The sequence below is a fragment of the Patagioenas fasciata genome, chromosome 7, assembly GCF_037038585.1.
Source record: "Patagioenas fasciata isolate bPatFas1 chromosome 7, bPatFas1.hap1, whole genome shotgun sequence".
Classification (NCBI taxonomy): Eukaryota; Metazoa; Chordata; class Aves; order Columbiformes; family Columbidae; genus Patagioenas; species Patagioenas fasciata.
Window position 1 is genome coordinate 2,199,185 of NC_092526.1, and position 24,276 is coordinate 2,223,460.

The 24,276-nt window shown below is 43.2% G+C and overlaps 2 protein-coding genes across 8 annotated transcripts in view; both read left to right on the plus strand.

Annotated features, from left to right (window-relative positions):
* The window catches only part of CACNB4 (calcium voltage-gated channel auxiliary subunit beta 4), a 91,070-nt gene extending 83,034 nt beyond the window's left edge, over nucleotides 1-8,036 (plus strand). For 2 of the 6 annotated variants that reach the window (XM_065840671.2, XM_071810662.1), the window contains one exon: nucleotides 1,274-8,036. In XM_065840671.2, the coding sequence (XP_065696743.1) occupies nucleotides 1,274-1,534 (261 nt within the window). In that variant the 3' untranslated portion in view covers nucleotides 1,535-8,036. The remainder of the gene's footprint in view (nucleotides 1-1,273) is intronic. The other 4 variants (XM_071810663.1, XM_065840674.2, XR_011739912.1 and 1 more) reach the window with 3 other exon arrangements.
* A 2,885-nt stretch (nucleotides 8,037-10,921) lies between these two features.
* Nucleotides 10,922-23,589, plus strand: ARL5A (ARF like GTPase 5A). Of its 2 annotated transcripts, XM_071810664.1 has the most exons (7): nucleotides 10,923-11,189; nucleotides 11,834-11,936; nucleotides 13,102-13,162; nucleotides 16,130-16,277; nucleotides 17,279-17,362; nucleotides 19,653-19,804; nucleotides 20,315-23,589. In XM_071810664.1, exons 4-7 carry the CDS (start codon nucleotides 16,134-16,136, stop codon nucleotides 20,361-20,363), a joined length of 429 nt encoding a protein of 142 aa, XP_071666765.1. In that variant the 5' UTR covers nucleotides 10,923-11,189; nucleotides 11,834-11,936; nucleotides 13,102-13,162; nucleotides 16,130-16,133; the 3' UTR covers nucleotides 20,364-23,589. The 2 variants fall into 2 exon arrangements, with proteins under 2 accessions (XP_065697151.1, XP_071666765.1); XM_065841079.2 differs by lacking the exon at nucleotides 11,834-11,936 and having other exon boundaries at nucleotides 10,922-11,189.
* The last annotated feature ends 687 nt before the right edge of the window (nucleotides 23,590-24,276 follow it).

Here is a 24,276-nt window from a genome sequence, read left to right on the forward strand (position 1 = left end):
AGAAAGTCAGCGTTCCAGTTGATGAAGTGATTATATATCAAAATTGTACGCCTAGGTCAAATAAAGCTGAGAAGTATAATTTGTGAAGAAGATAGGTGGATTTGGACATATAATCGCTACTAAAACATGGCGCTATAAGGAAAACTTGGGAATAACGTGGTAGAAGTTGCTGCTGTTTGCAGAAGGGCGCGTTTTTCCGCGCCAGCTCGTTACGCAGAATCTCTCCGTGAGTCACCTTGGCAGCATCGACCCGCAGCGAGAGATGCGACGCGGTGTTGGCCGCGCTGTAACGTACACCCGGCCCACGCTATAAATTATGCAGTGAGGGAGCAGCGGGAGGAGGAAGGGTTGATAGCACAGGGCAGAGCTCCAGAGCGAGAGCAGCAGCCGGTGCTGGGCACAGGAACCCGAGGCCCGCAGAGCGTGGCTGCGTTCGCTTGGCCATCATGGGATCAGAGCAATGGCATTGGGTGTGTGAATTAGAGAAAGAAAAGCGTTGACCACGTTGGCTCTGAGAGGGCGGGTGGCTCTGCCTTGAGAGGTTTAGTGTGTGCTTATAGCAAACCAAATCACTTTTTAGGCTGTTTTTCCATTGTGCCAGTTTACTGGCAAAAAGTATGAATCGATTTTGTTAAGGTGAGAAACGTAGCCCGTTATCATTATGGGAACATGAGGATAGCAAAGGCCAAACCTGTAAATTAATAAATTACCTTAGAAGATAATTTTCTGTCAACATATTGAATTTTTTAGTTGAAAGAATTTGTTAATATCTACTAATTTTAGCCACCCCTTAGCTGCCTGGTTAGCGGTCCATCTTTTCTTTTGGTCACTTGAAGGTTTTTAAATAGGGCTGAGAGCTGCACCTTTTAAAAGAAAAATTACAAACATCTTCAGATGTTTTGTAAAACCACAGAAATCAGCGCTCAAAGTTTTCTAAGCAGAACAGAAGCATGAATGTTATGTTCATGATCAGAGAAAAGTGATAAATGCTGAATACATCAGCTCACTTTTCATGCTAAACGGCCTGTAATCTGAATACGTAACAAGGTGAATACCGTACGGCGCGCACTGTAACACTGTGTGGGGTCTGTTCCAGCTCTAGGAACCAGCCTGGTCTTGTAACCCATTCCTGTAGCAAACAGATTTGAATAGAGAATGAGTAACAGAAAAGTGGATGGATTCTGAAAGACCTCAGATTAAGTCTCAAAATGAGGTAAAATGATGTCAGATGCTCTTTGTGTGTGTTAACGCTTGGATTCTTTGGCACCCGTAGAGCCAGCGCGGGAGGCACAGCAGCCACTCTGCAGAGAACTCTCCCGTTGAGCGGCGAAGTCTAATGACCTCAGATGAAAATTATCACAATGAAAGGGCTCGGAAGAGCAGGAACCGCTTGTCTTCCAGTTCCCAACACAGCCGAGATCACTATCCTCTAGTGGAAGAAGAGTATTCTGACTCGTACCAGGACACGTACAAACACCACAGGAACCGCGGCTCCCCTGGAGGATACAGCCACGAGTCGCGACACCGGCTTTGAGTTCAGACCCTGGGGAAGAACGGGATTCATCAGTTGAGAACTTGCCATAATGTAGCTAGGAAAAAAGAAAATATCACCTTAATTTGGCAGGTGTAACGCGGTCACACTGAAGTTGCGCTCTGCTGTCATTTGATGTTAAGTAGGGGGCAAAGAAAACAAAGTGACCATGCCCTTACGTTTATGCCCGATCATATAGGTTGTCTTTTTGATTTATTTTCTTTTTAGTACAGCATTTGCATTTATAGCCATACTTTTTCTTGTCGTTAGATATTAGACACATCCGTTTGTAATTTAGGGTACTTAGCGAGGCACTTATAAAATAATTTCCTGTGCTGGAAATTCCAAATGACCAGTTCCAGTTGGAACCAATTTATAAACCAATTCCTGTTGGAATTTGGGTGAATTGACTGGAAAGTCGACTTGAGCATGTTGCAACTAATTGAAAAAAAGCTACAAATGACAAATCTGAAAACTACAAACCGCCGGAAGGCAGAAAGCTGCGGTGTTTGTTTGCTGGAAGCTCAATTTACATTGAAAGTTAGAATGAAAGGGTTTATTCTAACTCCTTATTTCCAGAATGGCTTTTTCAGACAAACCAAATGTAGAGTGTGGAGAGTGCCAAATATCACAAATTATTGCAGCACTGACAAAATACTTTCCAGTTTGCAATTATTTCTAAACCTGGTGTGAATGTTGCAGTCAAACGATTTCTTTAGTTCAGCCCGTCCTGATGAGCTACGGCAGGATCGGGGAAACAAACAGGCACACGAACAAACCGCACGAGAGTTTGGATGGTTGCAGGTTGAGAATAGTCTTTTATTTCCTTTCTTCTCTCGTTTGCCTGGATACAGCTAGTAGTCCTAAAATGGAACATGAGTGTATGATACAGAATAGTTTGTTTTCTCCCATTTTTAGTATTCCGCCTTTTTAAATGGACAATACACTCTTCTTACCCAGTGTGTCCAGTACATCTGATACCTCCTTCTGTCTTACATCTCTCAAAACCCATCTTGGAATGTCTTGAAAACTCCAGCACCGCACAAGAACTCTCCAGAAGATCGGTTCAAATTTCAGTAATGAAACCTGAGGGGAGTGGGGTTAAATCATGGCAAAGGGTGAGCATTTTGAATAACATATGGGTCAGGATTAGGTTGCAGTATCAATGGAGTATCAGAAACAAATCTGCTCACGATGAAGTCGCAGAGCTGACATCTTTGATTCAAAGAACTTGATAAATCTGGAGAAATTGCTGCCTTACTTCCTAACACTCGCTTCTTTTCACCTGCTGGTCTCCAGTTTCTTTAAACAGAGAAGTTAATGGGATTGGACCTTCTGTCTTACACGATCAGTGAAGCCTTAGATCCAATGTGATTGCAAATTTGACCATAATGGGCCATTTTGTAAAACCCACTGATGTCTTTAAGCAGAGACTCCAGAAGCTCCCCGCTGCCTGCGTTTTCTAAGATTGACAGAACAATACTGAACCTGCATTTTTTTATGCAGGTTCATGCCAAAACTATTTTCTTTTCAAAAAATGAGGATCATTAACTTTTATGTTTGCTTATTTTCTTCCCAAAGCCTGCTAAAAGTCGGCTTTCAAAGCATGTAGCACTGAATGAACTTCCTGAATATTACGGTTTCTTCTGCTTTCTGGGCCAGTTGGCAAAGATCACTGGTATTTTCCACCACTGTTGGGTCTGGTTATCTTCTTGATGTTACCAACGAGTAAAGTAACTCATCCCGTATCTGGTACAACCAAAACCGAGGTACATCTCTAGAGGCGTTACAAGATTGCGGATGCATGCTTCATTTTCTGAACGCCGTCACTGCCCCGAAGGCGGCTTCAGCACCACCCTGTGATTCCAATGGGCCACTTACTGCGACAAAAGAGAATCCATGTATCCCTTGGAGTGAGAGAGTTGAGAACGGATACGGCAGACCTGATCCTGTTGGATTTTCTCCAGCCAAATGCCTGCAGATTCCAAACCCAAAAGCATTTAGGCTGAGAAAGTACAGCAAGATCTGGGCCGGGAATGGCAGCTCCGGCTGCGTTCTCCGTATTTTCTGCTCTAGCACAGTGGAGCCTTCTCCAGGAGTTTTTGCGGCTCTTTGTTACATGTACAGCACACATACCTGCATGAGAAAGAAGGCGATAGGCAAAGACATTTTTTTCTATAAGCTTTAATAATTAGTTTCTTGTTTGTGTGCATTAAAGTATTAATTGCAAAGGATGCACTGAGATGTATAAACCTAGATTAGACAGCTGTTTCTTCTGTGGTAGCATTAGGGATCAGATCATTTAACCGCTTGAAGATATTTGCATTTTAATGGCAGGTAGCTGCAAAGCACCTACATATATTTTCTAGTAAACAAGGTTACTGCTTTATCATTTCCTAGATGAAAAACTGGCATTTATTTCTAGAGCCTTTTGGAGCCTTGTTTTGAAGTCTTCCATGTCGCGCTCATCAAGGGAAAGATGGACACACCACGCGAGCACGGACCCCATCGCCCGCAGCATCTCAAGTGCCAAACCACTTCTCTTGGTTCTCATCCAAACACGCTTGCGAGGGAAGTCGTGTCTTGTCCTGAAAGAACCCGCTGAGTCCCTTCACTGGGTGGGTTTGAGTTCACTTTCCTGCTGCGTGTGGTTACTTCACCCTCCCTTCTCCTCTCCCACCGCCCGTTCCATTTTAATATAAGAAACCAGTTATAGGTGATCCAGCAGGTCTCCTTGCTTGCTGGCTTTTTTATTCTTTGAAGTTAGATATATCTTTAAGTACAACTATACTGAACATGCCGATAGATTGTTAATTTATTCTAGATACAAGCTATGGGAGCTCTTTATTTTTAAAAGTACGTTATTTTTAGGAAGCGCAATGATCAGTAAAAGCTGCGATGTCCATCAGGAGATGTTAACTCCTGGTATCTGTACAAGCACTTCAGCCCTGCTTGCCAGCTCTTGTGTGATTTATCATGCAACGGCGCTATAGAAAATCCTGAAGTTCATGTATTCCTCAATGAATGCGAGTAAGGCTAATTTAATTTTCCAATCCTCATTCCACTTCTTGTTCTTAAAATATTATTGAAGATCAGGGTTGTGCTTGTAGCTCTGGCTTATGCAGACAATTTTAGAAATGTTTATAAAACACTGATTTTTTTAAAGGGTTTTTTTGTTGTTATCTGAGTTTTTCATTAGGACACGTTTGGATTAACGACAATTTAGCCAATAAAGATGATAACGATCTCAGTATCTAAAGACAGTGTATGTCAGTGCATTCCTACGTTTGTGAATGAATTAACAAAGTATTTTAAAAATCTGGAAGCCACTTTAAAGATAATTGATTGTTAAACTTTTAATTTTAAATACTTTCTATTTGGCAAGTTGTATTTAGCAGATGAGCAGGTTCTTTTACTAGTTCCATAGATGAGCATTTATCCCATGGGATGTGCTAAGATCTCTGTCATTAACTAAACTACAACTCGCAACCAATTTTCTGAGTAGATTATGAAATGCTGATTAAAGGAATGCAACTAAAGCTGTTCTGTATCAAATTTGAGTTTCTAACCTATTGGCCAAATGAGATGATCATTTTCTGAACAGGTCAGTCTGGCAAAACTCAGTTCCTGTGCCTGCGAGCTGCCGGTGCAGCACAACCTGACACCTGGATTGTGTCCTGAGAAATGGTCTTGCCATGGAAATCGGGTGTCGCCCCTGATTTTGCGCCGGAGTTTCTGAAGCAAGTGCTGTTCTCTCCTGCCACTCACACAATTTCTCACCTATCGGGTGGTCCACCTGCTCCCCATCCCAGGTGCTTCGGCCTTAACTCTGGCGGACCCAGATGAGCGAAGTGAGTGTGCAGACGCGGCGGGCGGTGATGGCACTGGCGCTCTCAGCCACGGGTTTGCTGCAAATAGGCAAAAGAAACCCAAGTTTTACTGCATTTTCCCCAGGTTTGAAAGCTGCTTCTGAAGTTGGTGTTTGGGGGTTTAATCTTTTGTGCTCCTTGCTGTTCAAATAATGCTGAATCCATCCGTAAGAGGGAGAGAAGGAGGAGGAGGAAAGGCGGCTGGAGGGATGAGCACACACCGGTGCTTCCTCTGGATCCACGTTCCGTTTGAGTGCAAATCTGCAGATTTTCATACCGTAGACTTCTCTGAAACATCCCAGAATCTCATCTCTTTACTGGCACGACCATTCTCAAAATAATACTGCTGATGCTTTAGAGCATGCCGATTTGGTTGAGTTAGGGCTTTCATTAGTCATTTTTTTCTTCAAGAATGTACTAAATGAGCCCTCTACAAGGTTTTTTCCCAGTTCAGTGCTAATGAATCCTGGCCTTGATTCCATAGTCTTATATTTTTTTAAAGCAAAATAATTGGAGACCACAAAACACAAAAGTTCAAGTGCATACTTTGTAAAATGCCCTTTACACAAATCTGGTTTCACTCCTAAAAACCTGCATTTTAACATTGGGTACATGGGGTTCTGCTACCGTGTCATCTGTTGCAGTTACCCCTCTGTTCTTCAAATAGCGGCTCTACAAAGAGTAGCAAGACTGCGAGATACTGTAACACAGCCAGTATTAACTTGGGGGCAATGAAGTTCCCACTGCCTTTAAAATGATGCCAAAAGAGAGCATGTTATTTGACGTTATCATTTGGATAATCTCTGTTAGATTGTTATTTAAGTCCAGTTGATATTAGATAGAAAAATAAAGGTATGTCTTTAAAATACAGAGACATATATATAAGGAACTAACTTGGAGAAAGAGCTGAAAATCCTACTCAGTATTGAAAATTGTGTTAAGATCTCTTTCATGACTTGTGGAATCCATTTAAGAAGTCAAGAGAAATTGAATCCATATAGAGAATTTTGGGAGAAGGTAGAAATCACTTTAAAATAAGAGCGTGTCACACCCTTACTCCTTGTCTGTGGAGCTGGGAGCAGCACTGGCTTGATCCCTGTGCTGTGTAGTAGATTTTGCCTTTTCCCTCATGTTTCTTGGCAGCGAGTTACTATGTGGAGTAGCTGCTACAGACACCTACTACCGGACACAGGGTTTGTTACTGTCTTCTCTCAGAGTCGGCATTTGCAAGGTCTGACCGTTAACGTCCTATACTGATTATCACATGCCTTAGCAGTATTTTCCTGAAAAACAAAATGTGATTGAATGGAACACCACAGTCCCCGTTGGTATTAGTTCTACTCTGTATAAGCAGTAGAAAATATATTGTACAGTACAGAATAATGTATTTTGCCAATGATGTAAAAACAGAGCAAGGAAAAAGAAGCACATTTGTAATAGCACAAATTTCCAGTGATTCCACTATTGCATTTGGCATTGTATTTTTTGGAAAAAAAGGGGTAGATTTTTTGATCCGGCGTCAGTGGATTTGTTGCATTTTTGATCAGTTTAACGTGCTGCCTGATACTTCAGCAGTTGATTTCTGAGCCTTGCATTTTGCATACGGGATTGATTTTTCAAAACCTTGTATTCCTTCCATATTAATTAGTGGGAAAAAAATATTTTCATATTAGAAAGTCCCCTGCGTTCATTTCTGCTATTTTCCTCCGCAAAGCTGAAATTACATGAGTAACCTCTAATTTGGGCCAATGTATAGATTTCGGCACACGACTGATGACTGTACCACGGATACAGAAGTTACCCAAGGTCGGGAACGAAATACTCCTGGTACATAAGTTTTTGGGGCTACAGAGCTGCTTGTTTTTGTGTATGGGGACAGGGAGGTAAGGTTGTGACACCATAAGAGCCGTGGGCGAGTCCACCCAGAGCTTCCACTGATAAGGCTGAGAATTTAGAAGGTAAAAGCAAGCGAGCAGAAGGGTTCAGGCTGAGGCCCGTGGGGTTTCGACATTTGAAATTTGCCCGATTCTCTTCTTGGTGAGGTTTGATGAGAACAGCACAGGGAGAGAATCAAGGGAAATGCAAACTGTATGTAGGCGTGAAAAGCAGAGGGGTGAAGAAAGACGAAAAGAGTCGTGCAAACTGTGGACCTTGGGCTTCTCAGACCCCAGCAAATCTCTGTTTCTCCCCCAAACTGGTTCCCAGTGCAGCGCCGCCTCCAGCCGCACCGGCAGCCGGCTCAGTCACGCTCGTAAAGGCGCCGCTGCCTTTACTACCAAAAAATACCCACAAATCGGTGTTTCTTTTCTGCTGATTTGCCCCTTTCTGGTTTTCCTTCTATAGATACTGTATGTGTAGCATTCTACAAGGCATGCTGGGTAAAATATACTATGCAAATGTGTACAGTGGTGCATGCTTTGCTCTCCCTCTGCTTTTAGTGGCTTTCAAAGAAAATTTAAAACAAAAAAGTGTTGTTATTTTTGTGATCAGAATCATTTAAAAAACGAAAATGCAGACTGCATGCTGATAGTATCCTCATTTCTATGGACTTGTTTTATGAGATTTAGATGTACAAAAATGAACTGCATTACAATAACTTTTCTACAATAAATGAAAAAACTACAAACCGTTGAAAAGTCTTTGAAGTCTCTTTGTGTTCTGCACTCAAGACTGGAAACAAGAAAACGGGTGTTTTTATTGTTTGCCAATAGCTTTTGGCAGCAGCTTCATGCATTAACATTTTTAGTAAAAATTAATGAGATTCTGAAGAAGGAGACGCATCTGCTCTATGACATGAATGATGTTTATTTTTAAAGCTATCTGCTCCTAAATAGCTGCAACTCAGAAATACATAACTACGTACAATACCTGTGTGTTCCGTGGAGAAGTAAAATACTTTCAGCCAACGGAAGGATTCTCATGAACATCAGTGGTATTTGGATCTGGTCCTCAGAGGGATCTCAGATTAACTTAAAATTGGTTCCTAGACAGAAACAAGTATCACGTATTAAGGCTTGAAAGAATAACTAAAAGAACAATGAAATACCATTTATAGTAGCTTGAAAACAAGAAAGCACTGAAAGTTGGTTCCTGTAGCAGAGAGTTCCACGCCAGCTCTTCCTGGGCGTTGTCGGGAGCCTGCCCTCCAAGGACAGACGGACATTTGCCAGGTAAGCTGCATGCTACGTATGAGTTACCGATGGCTTTTACACCTCTAATGCACCCGCAGGGCTTTTAAAATTCTGTTTGATTCTCTTGTCTAAGCGTACAAAATCGGAGATGAGCACGGGAGTTTTAATCTAAGATGTTAATAAAGAGCTAAAGGTCTTTCAAATAAATATAACAAAGTAAAAAGGCATTGTGTGTTTTCATACGACCCTAGAGAGTTCCTAAGCCGCCTCTCTGACTGCTCTACATGTTGGGGTTTCTTCTGTATTTTCCCCTCCGCTGGTGGACTCCTACCATAGGCAGCCGCTGCACTTCTGCTGCGTTGAGATGCTGGGGTGACTTGGAACAAAACGTCCACGATCTGCAAAAGGCTTTTCCGATTTCCTCAAGGAGATTGTGCAACTATTCACTATAAGCTACGCTGCTCCGAGTGTTCTTAGAAAGCAGCAAGGGGAAACCCAGCGTTGGTGTCAGCAGGTAAAAAAGCAGCAGTACAATACAGGCGACACCAGGCTGCCATACAAATGTCTTTAATGATAATTGAACTAGCGTAGGGAAGCCAGAGATGAAACCTCAGTGGCTTCCTAGTCCTAAAATACACCAAGTATTCATTCATTTTGTAAAAATGGGAGGGAAAAAACCCGATGCCCTTTTATTTAAAGAATCAATATAAATAGTTGGAGTTTTGCTGCTCTCGTGTAGTTGTGCAGCCTGCCTAAGCCTGGAATGAGCCCGCGGACTGCAGACTCGCTCTGTGTTTACACCAGGAGAAGTGAGAACAGAAGTGAACTGTACGCACCTGAAATTATCAGGAAAGGGGGATAATTGTCGGCTAATTAATAATTAATCCACAGACAGAAACGCAGAGATTACTGCTGGCCTTGCTGCTTCAGCTGTGGGCCAGTTCCGCAGCAGGGAAAATAAAAGCAGGAAGCCACTGTCAGAATAGAAGCTGCTTGAAAGAAGCAAAAATGTCTGAAGTAAGAAAGGAGTGGGAGGGTGGGACTGAGTGAGCAGGTGAAAAAGGAAAACGGGAGGCTGTGGTGCAGGTGAGGGGACAGCATGGAATGAGGTGCAAAGCCAGTACCACCTACTGTCAATGACAGAAAGTGATACGATGTTGTCCTGACAGGTCTGAGGAACATGAGCAGGGCCCCAAGATTTAAGACTTTAAGGGCAGAGAGGCTTCCCAGCGCAAAGTAAGGGATCCCATCCTGCAAGGAATCATAGAATCATTTTGGTTGGAAAAGAATTTTAAGATCATCGAGTCCAAGCGTTCCCCCGCCCCTGGCACTGCCCCATGTCCCTGAGAACCTCATGTCCGTCTGTCCAACCCTCCAGGGACGGTGACTCCAGCACTGCCCTGGGCAGCCTGTTCCAATGCCCCACAGCCCTTTGGGGAAGAAATTGTTCCCAAATCCAACCTCAACCTCCCCTGGGCAACTTGAGGCCGTTTCCTCTGCTCCTGGCGCTTGTTCCTGGGGAGCAGAGCCCGACCCCCCTGGCTCCAAGCTCCTTTCAGGCAGTTCAGAGATCAGAAGGTCTCCCCTCAGCTCCTGTTCTCCAGCTGAAGCCCCCAGCTCCCTCAGCCGCTCCCATCACCCTTGTGCTGCAGAGGAGACACCTTCTGAACTTCAGAAACAGACATTCCCCCAGACTCAGTCTTTCACACTCTCTCAGAAAGTTCCTTTTCAAGAGAACCACAGGTGTTGGTTTTACTGTGCCCACCAGTGGCGTTTAAAATGAAGATGTGGCTGTGCAGCCTACCTGCAGCTCTCTAGAGGATACTTCGTAATAAAGTTACAAATCCTAGTGCTGAAAAGACCCGTTGCTTAAATCCATCCACCACGGGTGTTGTGAAAACAAAAAAGAACGTCACCAACCCATGTAAAATTGAGCATTTGTATGGATGTTAAGGAAGGTGTTGAGGCTGAAATGTAGGTGGTGCTGGGCATTAGCCCTGCTGAACAGCTCGCAGGTAACAAAACGGTGTTTCTGGGTTAAATGAAGTGGTATTTTGGTCAGGGACAAACATAGAATCGTTTTGGTGGGAAGAGACGCTCGAGTCCAAGTGTTAAACTAACGTGTTACTAAGAACCTCATCTACAAACCGTGTCTCCAGCCTATTACACAGGGGCGTGTACATTTTATTACGTGATAATTTAAAAAAAAAAAAACTCACGTTTGGTCAGGGAAATCTATCTTTAGAGAGCCTGGGTGCTTTAAAAACAAACTATGAGGTGACTGTAGGGCCAAAGGCGAGCGGCCCGCGCACCCGTCCGCTGAGGCAGGAGCCGCGTAATGGCGGCGGCTCCTCCTCCCTCACCCCGTCACATCGACGCGTCCGCCCCCGCCTTCCCCGTCCCTACGGTGGCCGCGGGGTCGGAGGCGGCTCGTCGCTCTCCCCGCTCCGCTGAGGAGAGGGAACCGGGGGTGAGCGGCGGTGTTGGCGGCGATGTTCGCCCGTGAGCAGGCCCGGCGAGGCCCCAGGCGGCAGAGCGGGCGCTGGGCCGGGCTTTGAGCGGGTTTAACCCCGCGGTAGGCGCTGAGGAGACGGCGAGGCCCGGAGCTGAGGATGGGGATCCTCTTCACTAGGATATGGAGGCTGTTCAACCATCAGGGTGAGCGGGAAGGGGGTGGAAGCGGCGGCCCGGGGATGTGTGAGGCGCCGGGCCTGAGGGCGATCGCTCCTCGGTGCGGCCGAGGCGGGTGAATCGCCCTTGGCAAGCGGTTCAGCTTCGGCCCCGGGGCGGGAGGGCGAGTGGCGGCTCCTCCTCAGCCCCGGCCGGCGGGGGGAGCCGGGAGGACAGGCTGAAAAGCCAGAAAAGTTGGGGGTTTAAACCTTGTTTTTCCTCCTCTGAGTCATCGGAAAGCTCGTTTACTGGTGTATGTGAATTTATTAACGTGTGCCGAAAGCATACAGCTGTGTTGCCTTGTGGTGTGTAGTTCCATCCTGTCGTCTGCAGAGCACGTTTTATGGATGGTTTTAATTGATAAACTTCCATATCTGGCAAAATTGCTCGTTTGTGGAGCGAATGTTATAAATAACTTCGGATTTGTAACGCCTGTCTCCTTACAGTGAGGCTTTAAGGAGAGTTGTAACTTTAACTATAAAACACATGCTGACGCTCTCATCTGTGTTTATAAGGTCTTTTAAATTTGATTTAGAGTGAACTCAGCTACGCTCACACGTGCATGTTGAATGTCCCAGTTATATGCCCATTAATGCTTAGTGCAAATCCAACAAAACATTTTTGTCTTGTAGCGTCCAGCCCCAGCCCAGACCTTGCTGTTCCAGCTGGTTCCCTAACATCACTATGCTGGCAACATCCCACCAGCAACAAAAGTTCCTAGTTATGGGGGGTCAGGTAAGCTGATATTTTTACAATATTGTGCAGTTATGCAAAGTTATTAAAGCTGGAATTGATATTTGATGGTATATCAGACAACTCTGCAAAACCACACAATATTGATAAAATCAAAGTCAAGAAAACCCCCTTACCTGACCCCTGACCCCCCCCCCCCTCTCCTCTGTGCTAAATCAATGCCAGTGTGCTTTGCTAACAGAAGGAATCGATCTCTGGTCGTACGAAGCTTGGGCAGGTTTAAAATGGCTTTTTGTTGCTCTTGTGGACCACTGGGGAGGGCGGAAGGAAGCCCCTTCTCACAAAGCTTTTACTGGCAAGAATAGCCCTGTCGAGGCCAAGGTTCTTTGTGCAAGTAAAAGTTGTGTAACATAGCTGAGAGAAGGCAGTGCTCACTCGTCCTGCAAATCATAAATTTGAATGTGCTTGACAACACCAGCTGTAGAATTCAAATTCAATTTTGTGATGTATAGGAAAGAAGGTGCTAAAGAGAAACAATAATTTATTCTGGCATCGGGCGCCAAAATGCGTCTGCATATGTGTCAGAGTAGTTTTGTGCAGTCCTCGTTGGTTCATCTAAAACTAAATTGGGTAAGGTATTTGTAGGCAGATCTGTTCTCCAGGTTCCAAACCTGTGGAAAGTTAAAGAGGACACTGAGGGGGACAAGGGGGTCACCCTGCTTACAGTACGAGTCAGCGTTGTTGTGGTTTTTAACAGCGCTTTGCAAAGAGATCAAGGTGTTGCGGGCCATAATAAAAGTATGGCCTTGGAAATGAATATTTAACATGTGTAAGTGTGTGCCCTGGAGAATGGCTGCAGTCTGTTATCTGCAAAAATGTGTGGAAGCTTGGGAAAGGATCCCAGCATGAGATTGTTCTGGCACTTCAGAGAAGGAAAAAATCCATGTGTAATCTCCCAGAAATTGTTCCTATAGATGTGCAGATGGGGAGAAATTCACAGTCGCCTACTCAGGGCAGTCCACAGAATTGTGCACCTGCACAGACAAACAAACTTCTAGGTACGGGCCGTGAAATGTGGCACCTGAAGTTGGGCAGACTTTGCTTAGGAAATCAGCCTCAAAAGCAACACTAACCTTGTTTTGTAGCACAGTTGTTATTGTGATAGCAAAGTCAGCTATGTGACTTACTGGTGATATTTTCATTTCAGAGCACAAAGTAATCATTGTGGGTCTGGATAACGCAGGAAAAACCACGATTCTTTATCAATTGTAAGTATGAATCGCAGGTGATGTTTCTTGTATTTCAAGGTGTGCGTTGCATATGTTACTCTGATTTGTCCTTATGTTCATTGTTAGTTTTTTACTCTGAGAGCGTTGAGGTGAAGATTACAGGATAGGTGACAGTGGGTATTTAGAGTTTGGAAATGTCTGTATTTTGCCTGGTATATGAGTAATGTTTTGTTCTGAGCTTTTATTTATCAGATTACATTCCTATTACCACTTAATCGCGGTTGTCTTTGGTGTTACTGTGTAGGCTGTCTGCCAGCTCCATAAAATATGATTAGATTGAGGGTTAGCCACAGGACAGTGCTGCTAAACCGATGCATGCCACAGCATGGAAATACTGAAAAAGTTGTTCTGAGAGTAGCGAAGAGCGAAGCCTGACCTCTCCTTGCCATGATTCGTGTCCTATGTGCCGAGATGCTCCTTCATGTCATTTGTGGTCGAGGATGAGGAGGAGGGAGGAAGGCTGAGTGCTGGTTGAACCTGGGACAACACGGCTCTGGGCTGGTGGCAGCCCAGGCTCTCCTGCAGCTTCTGCCTTTCATAAATAGCAGCACTGACTTGTTTGTCTTGTGTTAACCTTGCTACTGGTTTACGTGAAACTTGTATGTGCTTTGTATCTGTGGTTATGCACTGCATTTTGATAAAAAGGTACAAATTTGTTCACAACTCAGCAGCTTCTAGGTGGGACAGGTGACTCAAGGTCTCTTTGTAATAGAAACAGCTTTGCGATTTCTCACACGTAGTAGTCTGGTATTAGGAAGTGTTCCTGAGTCAGTACCAGAAATAATTCCTGTAAAGTGATATGGCCATACTGGTCCAATCCTACACTTAAAATATGTTTAGGTTTTGTAAAATTGTGATCTGCTCTTCCCTTTCTGAAAGGTGAAACTTGTGCAGTGTTTCCAGCCACTTATGCCCTGGCACACTCTGCAGAGAAAGTGAAAAGATGGAGCTGGATGCTATTTAGATCAGGAGTGAGAGATTTTAAAAAGCATAACAGAATTAAGAGTATTTTTTCGGGCCAGTAACTGCTGCAACCGAGGGCTGTCCTCGGTGCATTTTAGTGTTGCCTCTTTCCAGTTCCTCTACAAACATCTCATGATTCTTCTCATCTTCTTGTTTCTGCAGTCTCAGTGTTTTCTTTTCCCTGCAGTACAGTGAATCTCTGTATGTCTCCTTTTCCTTTATACCCTTTTTAGCTCCACAGAGCTTCCCCTCCTCTCTTCTTGTATTCCCCTTCCCCGATTGCTGCTTTGGCAGAGCTCCGTGTGCGTCCTGCTCGACTTCTCCTTCAACCGCACTTCTATCTTTGCATGGCCCAATTCCTTTTCTTACCATTTCTTCATGGCAGATCAGTGTTCTGAGCATGAGTGAATATGTTTAACTGTTTTCATTAGAGACAGGCAGAGATAACCAGCAGGAACACTAGTGTGGGTTAGTGCACTGGCTGTTAGTTTGTTGTGGACGGTCACAGCACATGGTGGAGCAGTGATTCTTCTAACAGATCACGGCAGCTCCACAGACACTTCATTTCTTCCCATTCTCGGACTCGTGTCTCCCTCCTGCTCCCAGGTAGCAGCAGGATTTTGTGATCAGGTGTCTAGAAATGCCATTAGGCTCCCTGCTCATCTCGGTTCAGTGGGGAGGAGGGAAGAATCCAGCTGTCGTATTGCAAACTGCGAGGTGCCAACAACTGGAATGTGAAAGGCTGCAGGTTCAGCCATGGAAAGGGGATTCAGGATATGTCTCTTCCAAGCGTTAAAGGAGCTCTGCTAAAACCTGTTTTTTAAATATGAAATCAGCCACAGGCATCATCTTATATCATTCTTACCCTTAACTTGATTTTATGGTTCTTTCTTCTTCTCTTTCCCTTCTATAGCCTCCCTCAAATGTGTGTGGTGGGAAGGTTTCTTGTTATATGCTGCTAAGACACTGGGTGACTGGGATTCCTTTTCGGAACACTGGGCTGTCCCTTTATCTCCTCGGTTCTCTATATCCTCTTCAACAAATATTCCAGCACTGTTACAAGTCTCAAATTACTGTCACTGTAACTAAAAGTTCTGCTAAGCCTTCAAAAAGTGTTCATAAGAAATGAAAAAAATATATGAGGATTATCAGCAGAAAAAATAACTAAGTTCTCTGAAAATGGTTGACGTTTTCCTTGAAGCTGCTTTTAATTTTTTTGCGTATCCCATATCATAAGAGTTTAAATAATTAGAACTTCAGGAGTACCCAGAGTACACATTGGCTTGTCACTATTGATAGGAGACTGGTTGTCTTAATGACAAAGGTGCACTCTGTATCTCTAAAGTATCTGATTATTTTAAAAATATTTAATGTCTGCATTTGTCCCCAAAACATAGTTATGGGGAAAGAAAAGAAAGGTTGGACAGAAAGTGACTGAATTGTGAAGAAAGTACGTTCTCAGCGGCCTGTACTGGAACGAGACCGAGATGTGTTATGTTTGGTGGCGCTGGATGATGAGTTGTTGTTTTTCTGCAGCTTTGGAAATCTTGTGGCTTAACCACATTCTTGAAGCAAAACAGCTGCTCTCTCCCCTGCTTGCCCAAGTCAGCCTGGAAAAAGAAAAGCTGATCGCTTAAAACAGCTTCTGAAGCAAATATTCTCTCAGCTTTATGATTTAATTAATTAGAATATGGTTTTCTTCATTAATGCTCTCTCAAGTCTATAATTTGATTATTATAAAGTTCACCTAGTCCTTTTTTATTGCTATTCTTATTTATTTTTGTTTGCCTTCCACCATCAAACCTTGTCTCTATTTGCTGCATAAGGAGTGTTTGCTACAATTCTCCCCCCAAGCTTGCTACCTCGGGATAACCCTCAACTTTAGTTTTTATAGAAGTGAGTCGGTTCGAAGTCCTAAAATGCTCATTAACGCAGGTAAGGGGACCGTTTTTGCAGCGCCTCACCGAGTCGCTCTCTTTGCAGCTCCATGAACGAAGTGGTGCACACCTCACCCACCATCGGGAGCAACGTGGAGGAGATCGTGGTGAACAACACGCGCTTTCTGATGTGGGATATCGGAGGGCAGGAGTCTCTGCGCTCTTCCTGGAACACCTACTACACGAACACCGAGGTGAGTGTGAGCGCCCGGCTGGAAGACGTGGTGTAATTCACTTTTATATTTTGTATGTAAGGTGTGTCATATGGAGTTGCAATTAAAAACAACTTATTTGTGAGGATTCTGTGTCTGGGGATCTGCTTCCATTTGTCTTGGTGTTGCACATCCCCATGTTTACATGTCCCCTGTAGCAGATACTTTAAAACCTGTCTTAACCCCTCGGGCCTAAGTCTGAAAGCCCAGAAGTTTCCCTCTAAGACTGTGGGAGTTCTGTCTTGCAATATCCCATAATCCCGGCACAGTTGGGCTCAATGATTTAAAGGTCTCCAACCAAAATGATTCTGTGGTTCCAGGAGCAATTGAATTTACTTAAGCACCCACAAAAATTTTCGGAACTCATTAGCAATGAAGTTGCAGCACATATATGAACTTGATCAAAATAATGATATGAGTCAGGGTTACTTATGTGTTATCAAATGTGGCTTTTAAAAAAGTTATTTTTTATAATAATTAATTTGTTCTCCTGTGCTTCCCCTAAAAGATGCTGTGATGTGTATCTGCACGGACGCTCTTGAAGTGTGGAGCTTATGGGTTTTTTTAAATCCCTTGCAAATACCTATCTGCATGTTAGTATGTAAAGTAGAGGGAGAAAGCCCTCAATTTACCTTTTTAAGGCTGCCACATATTCTTTGAGGGATCTGTGTCCTACCTCAGTTATGCTAAGCAAAGAACAAAAAGCGATCCGCGATTACAGAGAAACACTTGCTTCAATGTAAATTTTTCACTTGCAAACGTGAAACAAAAAGTCAAAAGATGTGTCAGAGCTTTAAAAACAAACCACAGCATAAATTGTAAACCATACCAGCAGTGGGGAAAGTGTGTCTGGAATAGGATGCTCTGATAATGCGGCTGAGTGTCTGGGTAATGTGGCGGGAACAGTAATCTGCTCTGCTGATGAGCGTGTGGCAAGAAGGATAGGATTTGTTCTCTGACTGTTATCTTCTCCCTTTTTAAAGTTTGTGATAGTGGTTGTGGACAGCACAGACAGAGAGAGAATTTCTGTGACTAAAGAGGAACTGTATAAAATGTTAGCACATGAGGTGAGTAAACGCTATGGTTTCTCTGGTTTAATATTTATTGTGGGTAAAATGTGGGTGGTACGTGTTAAGGGAAGCAGGTTTACACGCTGTGTGTGGAAGCTCCACTCACGCCTGGGAACTGGAGCCGGACCAGGATGGAGAGAGGCCCCAGGCAGACACCTCCAGTCCCGTTCTCCCGTACGGCATCAGAGCCGCCCTGTCCTGCTGGAGCCTCTGTCTTTTCTGAAGTTCCTCATAAAGCTGTAAATCAATACCAAGTTACTGAACAGTACTCTCACAAAAGTTGTTTTTCAACTTTGGAGTGCTTCAGTGAAACAGAAATTAGGACCTAGAAATTATTTTTGTGGTTTTTATGCTTCAATCCATGTTGATATCCGAATGAGATGGGTTTTTAAAAATGTTGTTTCTTCCCACAAGTTAATTACTGGTTTTGGTAGCTTTGTGGTTGCTTGGTGTTCTCTGTTTTCACAGTGAAACAGATACAGCCTTAATGATATGTCTTAGGGCAACCACTATAACACTGCAGAAATGGACTGCCTGTGGCTACTGCAGCCGTAACTCTATTTGTACTCGGAATTACAGAATGCGAGTATCATTTGCTATCTTGTTAAGAGCCTCTTTAAAATTGAGCCTTATGTCAAGTCTAAAACTGGGCCATCTGGGTCTGATTCAGAAATACTGGACGGCCGTATAAGCCAAGGAGCTACATGACCTGAATGTCCCAAAGGTTTTAGTCTCCCTATGAAGTGCAGCAAGACCTGCGCCCTGATTTTGACTAAAGATGTGTTTAGATAAACCGGACTACTGCAGGGACTCGTGAGACAAGTTTAATGCAAACTGGATCAGTTTGTATGAGATGCCACAGAGTTTCCCAATTTAAGTGTCAGAATACAAAGATATGCATAAAATTAATGGCATTATACCCCAAAAAATTACGTCTGTATATAAACTATAGCCACTGTTTAGTAGATGACTACAGGGAGGGCAAAGGCTGCCTGTGTATTTCCTTTGAGTGATCATGGTAAGCTAAAGCTTTTGAGATGAAACAAGTGCTTTGCCTAGCATCTTGAATTTCTAATTTTTTATGTTTAAATTATGTTTAATAGATTCTAATAAAGTAGGTCTGGCTTTCTTGGTTGTGGTGGGCTGTTAAACGTGGCACGGGGAAACCGCTACCATTGTCAGAATTTCAGAGATGTACTCTTCAGTCTGTTGCAGTCGCTAAACAAAATTGCATCTTCTGTTTTGTAATCTATAAGAGAAGATGCAGCAATTGTTAACAAACCGCATTTGAAATGAAGGAAGTCTGGAGCTCCAAGCACAATGAATGCCCTTGCTTCGTGTTGGGAGACTGTTTCTGTGCTCCGAAAGCACCCACCTAACAGTAAATATGCCCATTGTTTTACAACAGGATGTTTTCAGTATATTCTGCTAAATCTCCAGACACAATGACGTTTGAAAAGGGCAACAATACCTATAAGCTGAAATGAAAGTCAAGTGTTTATTTAGAATAGCTTTTCCTTATAGTCCTTGAAGATCTTTTATTTCTGCTAACCGGTTCAATTGATTTTTTTGTTAAGGCACAATTGAGTTGCTTAGGTCAGTTCCAACAATTTTCTGGACCAGCAGATAGTTTGGGAATTAATTTTGTTGCTTGTAAAAATCGGCGTGTGTGATAGGCGCTTAAGTGAACGAGCTGTCTTGGATTCCTGGGAAGATTTCTTTACTTTTGGAAGATGTTCAGTAATATGTGCCTGTACTGGTGTAATTCTGAGCAGCTTGAGATAAAATAAGCTTGCCCCAAGAGCTGCTGTGCTCTGAAGTGTTAGTACTGATGTTTTAAATATTGCACGGGCCTTACAAAGAAGTTTATTGTGCTGTGCTGGTTCATGTAGATGTCTGTCCCTTGGTTCTAAAGCCAGGCTCAGGACAAGGCCATGCTGGGTTTGGATGCCCAGACAGGAATGAGCTGCAAGCTCAGGGTTAAACATGAGGCCTTGACTGGGAGGTGTGTGGTGTTCCCAACCTGCACACACACGGACACAGGGTCCTCTGATCCTCGTATGGCACAGCAAAAATACTGCACGTGGTTTTACAGATCCTCCCAGGCAAAAACTGGACGTTTGGTCTGTGGAATTAAAGGATTTTCTGAAGTTGCCTGTCAATCTGCCTGCAGCGTTTTAGGGTTGAGGTTTTTTTGCTGGGGCTTAAGGTTCTCTACTTTGGTATGACATCTTTTGCCTCCAAGTGCTGGTTTGTTATCGTCTTCTTTTGACTTCTTTCTCCCTAGGACTTAAAAAAAGCGGGTTTGCTGATCTTTGCTAACAAGCAAGACGTTAAAGAGTGTATGACAGTAGCTGAAATCTCTCAGTTTCTGAAGCTGACTTCAATTAAGGATCACCAGTGGCACATTCAGGCGTGCTGTGCTCTAACTGGAGAGGGGTAAGAGTTATTGTCTCTAGGAGGGAAAGCCTGAATTATTTTGGTATTTTTCTTGTGGTGTTTGGTCTGAACACACAATCCTCCCCTGGCAACAGTAATCTTCCACTTTGGGCTCAGAACATACTGACTTAGGATCAGTGTGATCTGAAAACCAACTTTCACATCAAACCTGCAGCCTCACCTCCCTGTGAGAAAACCTTGTATGATTTGGGCCTAATGAGGGCGGGAGTGGGAACAACCCAAAGTCTCTTCTGGTTTATTCAGAATAATCACAATTAGAGATAACTTCAGCGTATGTGTTGAAGTGCTGGGATCTGAAGACTCTGCCCTGTATATTGCATAATAAGATCTGAGAAATGCTGCTCTTGGGGTGAATTGTTTCTGGAAATGATTCCTTCAGTTAGAATTACAGAGTTTGCAAGAAGAAATTAAATTGGTGCCATGAAATTATCTTTGAAGTTACCCTGAGAAGCGCATGTATTCCTTAAAAATTCTCTCTTTTGTTTGCAGACTGTGCCAAGGACTGGAATGGATGATGTCAAGACTTAAGATCAGATGATTTTTAATGACCTCTTTGCACAGACATTGCTTCAGAAGAGCTGTACCCATGCTTACCTTCACGGTGGCAGAATTAATGGGTTAGATGTATTTATACCGAACTGATTTCAACTTTATTTTCTACATAGATGCACACACACCTACGTGTATATAAATGAAGACCATTCAGCAAAAAGAAAGACGCAATTGCGGCTCCACTTTGGTTTCCTGTTTGTTTTCCTCCTGAGGATGCGTTTCAAAGCTGTGATCAACCTCCTTTTCAAGATACAGCCACTCAGAACAGTCCAGTGTTGAACGTGGTGAAGATGAAGTGAGAGGAAGAAGCTTTTAATTTTGCGTTTTATTATTCCATTGTAGTCCTCTCTAGTTGAAGATGTTGGCTTCATTATTCCAGTAAATTAGCAAACAAATCAATGGCATAGGTATCAACTTTCCAGTATTTTTAAGGTTACTGATGTTACAAATGCAAAAATATTTTCCTGTATGTGTACTGTACATATCTGTGTATATTTATACCTCAATTTTAGGTTAATTGCAATCTGTTCAGACCAGTGTGTAAAGCTGAATCAGTATGTCAACAGTAATACTAACATTTGACATCGCCAACGTGTCAGCACTTTCCTTTGTTATCCGTGTGGCTGTAACGTCCATCACGACTGTATAAAGCAAACTCTCTCTTCAGACTGTTGCTTGTTTCTCACCTGGTTTTCAGTTAGGGATGCCAGAATGGATTGAGCTTCAAATTACAGTGTTGGCAAACAGTAAATATTTGCCAAAGAGTTTAAAATTAAATGGATTTTTTTTTTTTTTTTTTTTTTTAATTGCAGTCATCATTGGATGAGGTGATTCCAAAAAGTGCATGTCATGCTGTCCTATGGTACTGCTTTTCTTTTTTGGCAGTACAGTTCATTTATGATTCCAGTCTAGTACAAGTACCTTTAGCTGCCATAAAGGGAAAAATGTCATTCTTTTTTTTCTTAACCAAAGAAGAGGCACAAAAGTACCTGTTAAAGTCCCACTGGAACCTTACAAAAAAGTCATACTCTGCGTAAGTGGTTTTCAGAGGAAGGCACACTTCTCTTTGATAGCATAAATGTATATATATCTATATGCAGTAGATGGAACTGGCATGGGGGATGAAACCAATGACACTACTTGAAAAGCTGTAAGTGACCCCTGGATTGTGTTCCCACAGAAGTTCCAGGGCAGCGCTTCTCGCAAACAGCGCTCCCGTGCGTGGCCCCCGGGTGAGTCGTACAGAAGCAGCAGAACCCTGTGCGAGGAGCTTTTCTTACTGTAGCACCTACGGGACGGGTGTCCCGCGCAGAACCTGGCCAGAATTTCCCTGCTAAAGGACACAGATACAGGCTTCTCGGCGGGGTGAAACGCTCGCTGTGTTTGGAAAGTGTACGTAGCCTTAACCGTAGGCTTTTGTGTTGGGAGGTGGATGTTTGAGGATTAGAGCAAAAAGAAGTAAAACTTGTTTAAAATGCCCTTCCCCTTCTTAGCTCGTGCATCCGATAATGGTGGAAAGGACATTTTAAAGAAAAAGCGTAATCTGAGCTTTGTAAGGTGCTTCTCTTCGGTGACGGGATGATCCCAGCGCGCCTGCCCTCCCGTTCGCCCGCTTCTCTGGGCACCGTGTGGGGAAGGAAGGGAAGAGATTCAAAAGTCTGTATTTAACAAAGGCAGGTGAAGAATTTAACTTTTTAATCTATTTTTGGTATCTCTGATGCCCACTGCCTAGGGAGTCTGCTGTCTTTGTTAAACATTTTAATGTGTACATGCATATATTTATAGTGCATGCACATAGATATCGGTATTTAACTGGTGTATTGCAAAATGTATGAATGTTTGAAGAAATAACGGTTTAATGCAAAGACTTTCTCGGTTTATCTGATAATATCTGCAAGAAACAAGCTCTGTGCACACTCGCATATGCAATGAAATTGTATGTTTTCTAGTTTTAAAAAAGAAAAAGCAGATTTGCTTCTAAACTGAAGTGTTTGGTTTTTGAGTCTTATGTCTTCCCTTTCATGCCATTAAAACATTGGCTTTGGTAGTGTTGAACACTGCACTCTATTGCCTGGATCCGCACAGGTTGTGTGTGATGGAGTTTTGTTTGTTTTTATGAAAATGTGTTTTTCTTGTTAAGGAAAGAAAAATCACAGAGCAGTATTCTGCTATCTGCTGCTTGGTGAAATTTGCTGCTTAGTCCCTCACTTATGTTGGAAGGACTTGGTATGTCCATATAATGGGAGTGTGGTAGTTTTTTCCAGGTATGGTTTATGTTGCAACCAGGTACCTTGTGTTTGCACATCCCTAAACTGATGTTTACTCTTTTTCCCTCTGAGTATCCTGACCGCTTCCATTTCTGTGGCGTTTAAGATAATACATGGTTCGCTTCATCTTTGTTCCACAAGCGGCAACAGGGCCTGGTAGGGAGTCAGGAATAACCGCACACACGGCAGCTGCCTGTTATAACCGTGTCTTTTGTGCCCTAAAGAGCGTTTAATCCAAAAATTAAATCGTTTGGTGACGATTCCAAATTCTCCCCTTGAGTGGCTGGTGTGATGGTGCTTTTCAGGCCAGGAAAGCGGAATCGCATCGTCCGTCTGTCACAGCTTTTGTGCGAAAGTTTGTCTGCCTGCAGGTCTTTCATGAGAACAACTGTGTGCTCCGATACTGATGAGATGAACATTAGAATATACAAGTATTCACCCTCGTGGGAGTGGTGTGGCTGTGACGTCCTGTCCTGCACACCTTTTGTGCAATGTTAGAAAGGCTTTTAACTGTAGTCGCGTAGCAGAGCTGGAGAAGAGCAGACAGAGTTCTGAACACACAAGCCCTTTGTGTCTGTGCTGCTTGTTTACAGCTTGTTTTCTTTTCTCTGTAGGACAATGCCTGTTTTTCTCCCCACTCTGTCCGCAGCAAAGTTAACTTTGCATCGCTGCTGCTCTCGCCTTCCCTCGGTTGTTGTTTGGAAGTGATTGTCTGAACGTGAGTCACGACCTCGCTTGGTGTTCCGTTGTGTTCTCACCCCCGGTGCTGCGTTCCCTTGGCTGCCAGCTAAAGCTTCACGTTACTTTGCCTTTGTTCTTCGGAAATTGGTTCTTAGGATATTATACCGAAAGCGGGAGGGGTCTTTAAAAACGGTTATTTAAGTTGATGCCGCAGAATGCCACTTTACTAGCAAAAATATATAGTAGTAACTCATGTTTCAACAATCTAATACTTCAAGTGTTTCTTTTGGTTTAGCAGATAATAAACTTGGTAAATCATCTCTATAATACGCTGCGTCTGTGACCTGAAAATCAGGGAGGTTTCTATTTGTGAGGGAAGGTAGAATATAGAACTGGGAAAATGTGAAGAGGGATCTACCTGGTTTAATTTAATTTAATTTGATTTAATTTTCCAGGGAGGCTTAGGAGCTGTTTCCCTGTGTGTTCTCTGTGTGTGTGAATGTTAAACGTACCTGACGGGCACATCCTACAGCCCGTGCAGCTCAAGTGCCTACAGCTCATCCAGTCAGCCTTTTTTCTTCCTGTGCTACAATCTCCATTTTCCTTAAAATAGGTCAATTTCTAAAAAAACATTCATTTACACATATTTAGATGTCTATTTTTCCCCTTCCTACACAGCAGTTTTAACGTGATTTATGATAAATGTATTTGTTACAGTTCTTTCTATGCTCTGCATTCCGAGCACTTTTCCATTGATCAGACATCCTGGAGCTTTGTGAAGGGAAAGATGAAATGTGTCCCCGTATCAGATGGGTTCGCTGGAGTTCTTTACAAGGAACTCTGCTTAAATAATCCAATAACAATAAGGAATTATTATTACTAAATTAAATAACAATCCAATAACCTCACTCAAGTAGTTCCTTTTTAATTGGCTGGTAGAACATTAACTTC

Bases quoted from the DNA above. Each gene is read 5' to 3' on its own strand.
- ARL5A (XM_065841079.2), top strand. From the start codon at position 11,144: ATGGGGATCCTCTTCACTAGGATATGGAGGCTGTTCAACCATCAGG. The intron at 11,190-13,101 runs GTGAGCGGGAAG...TTTTCATTTCAG, and splicing joins GAGGCTGTTCAACCATCAGG to AGCACAAAGTAATCATTGTG. The intron at 19,805-20,314 runs GTAAGAGTTATT...TTTTGTTTGCAG, and splicing joins TGTGCTCTAACTGGAGAGGG to ACTGTGCCAAGGACTGGAAT.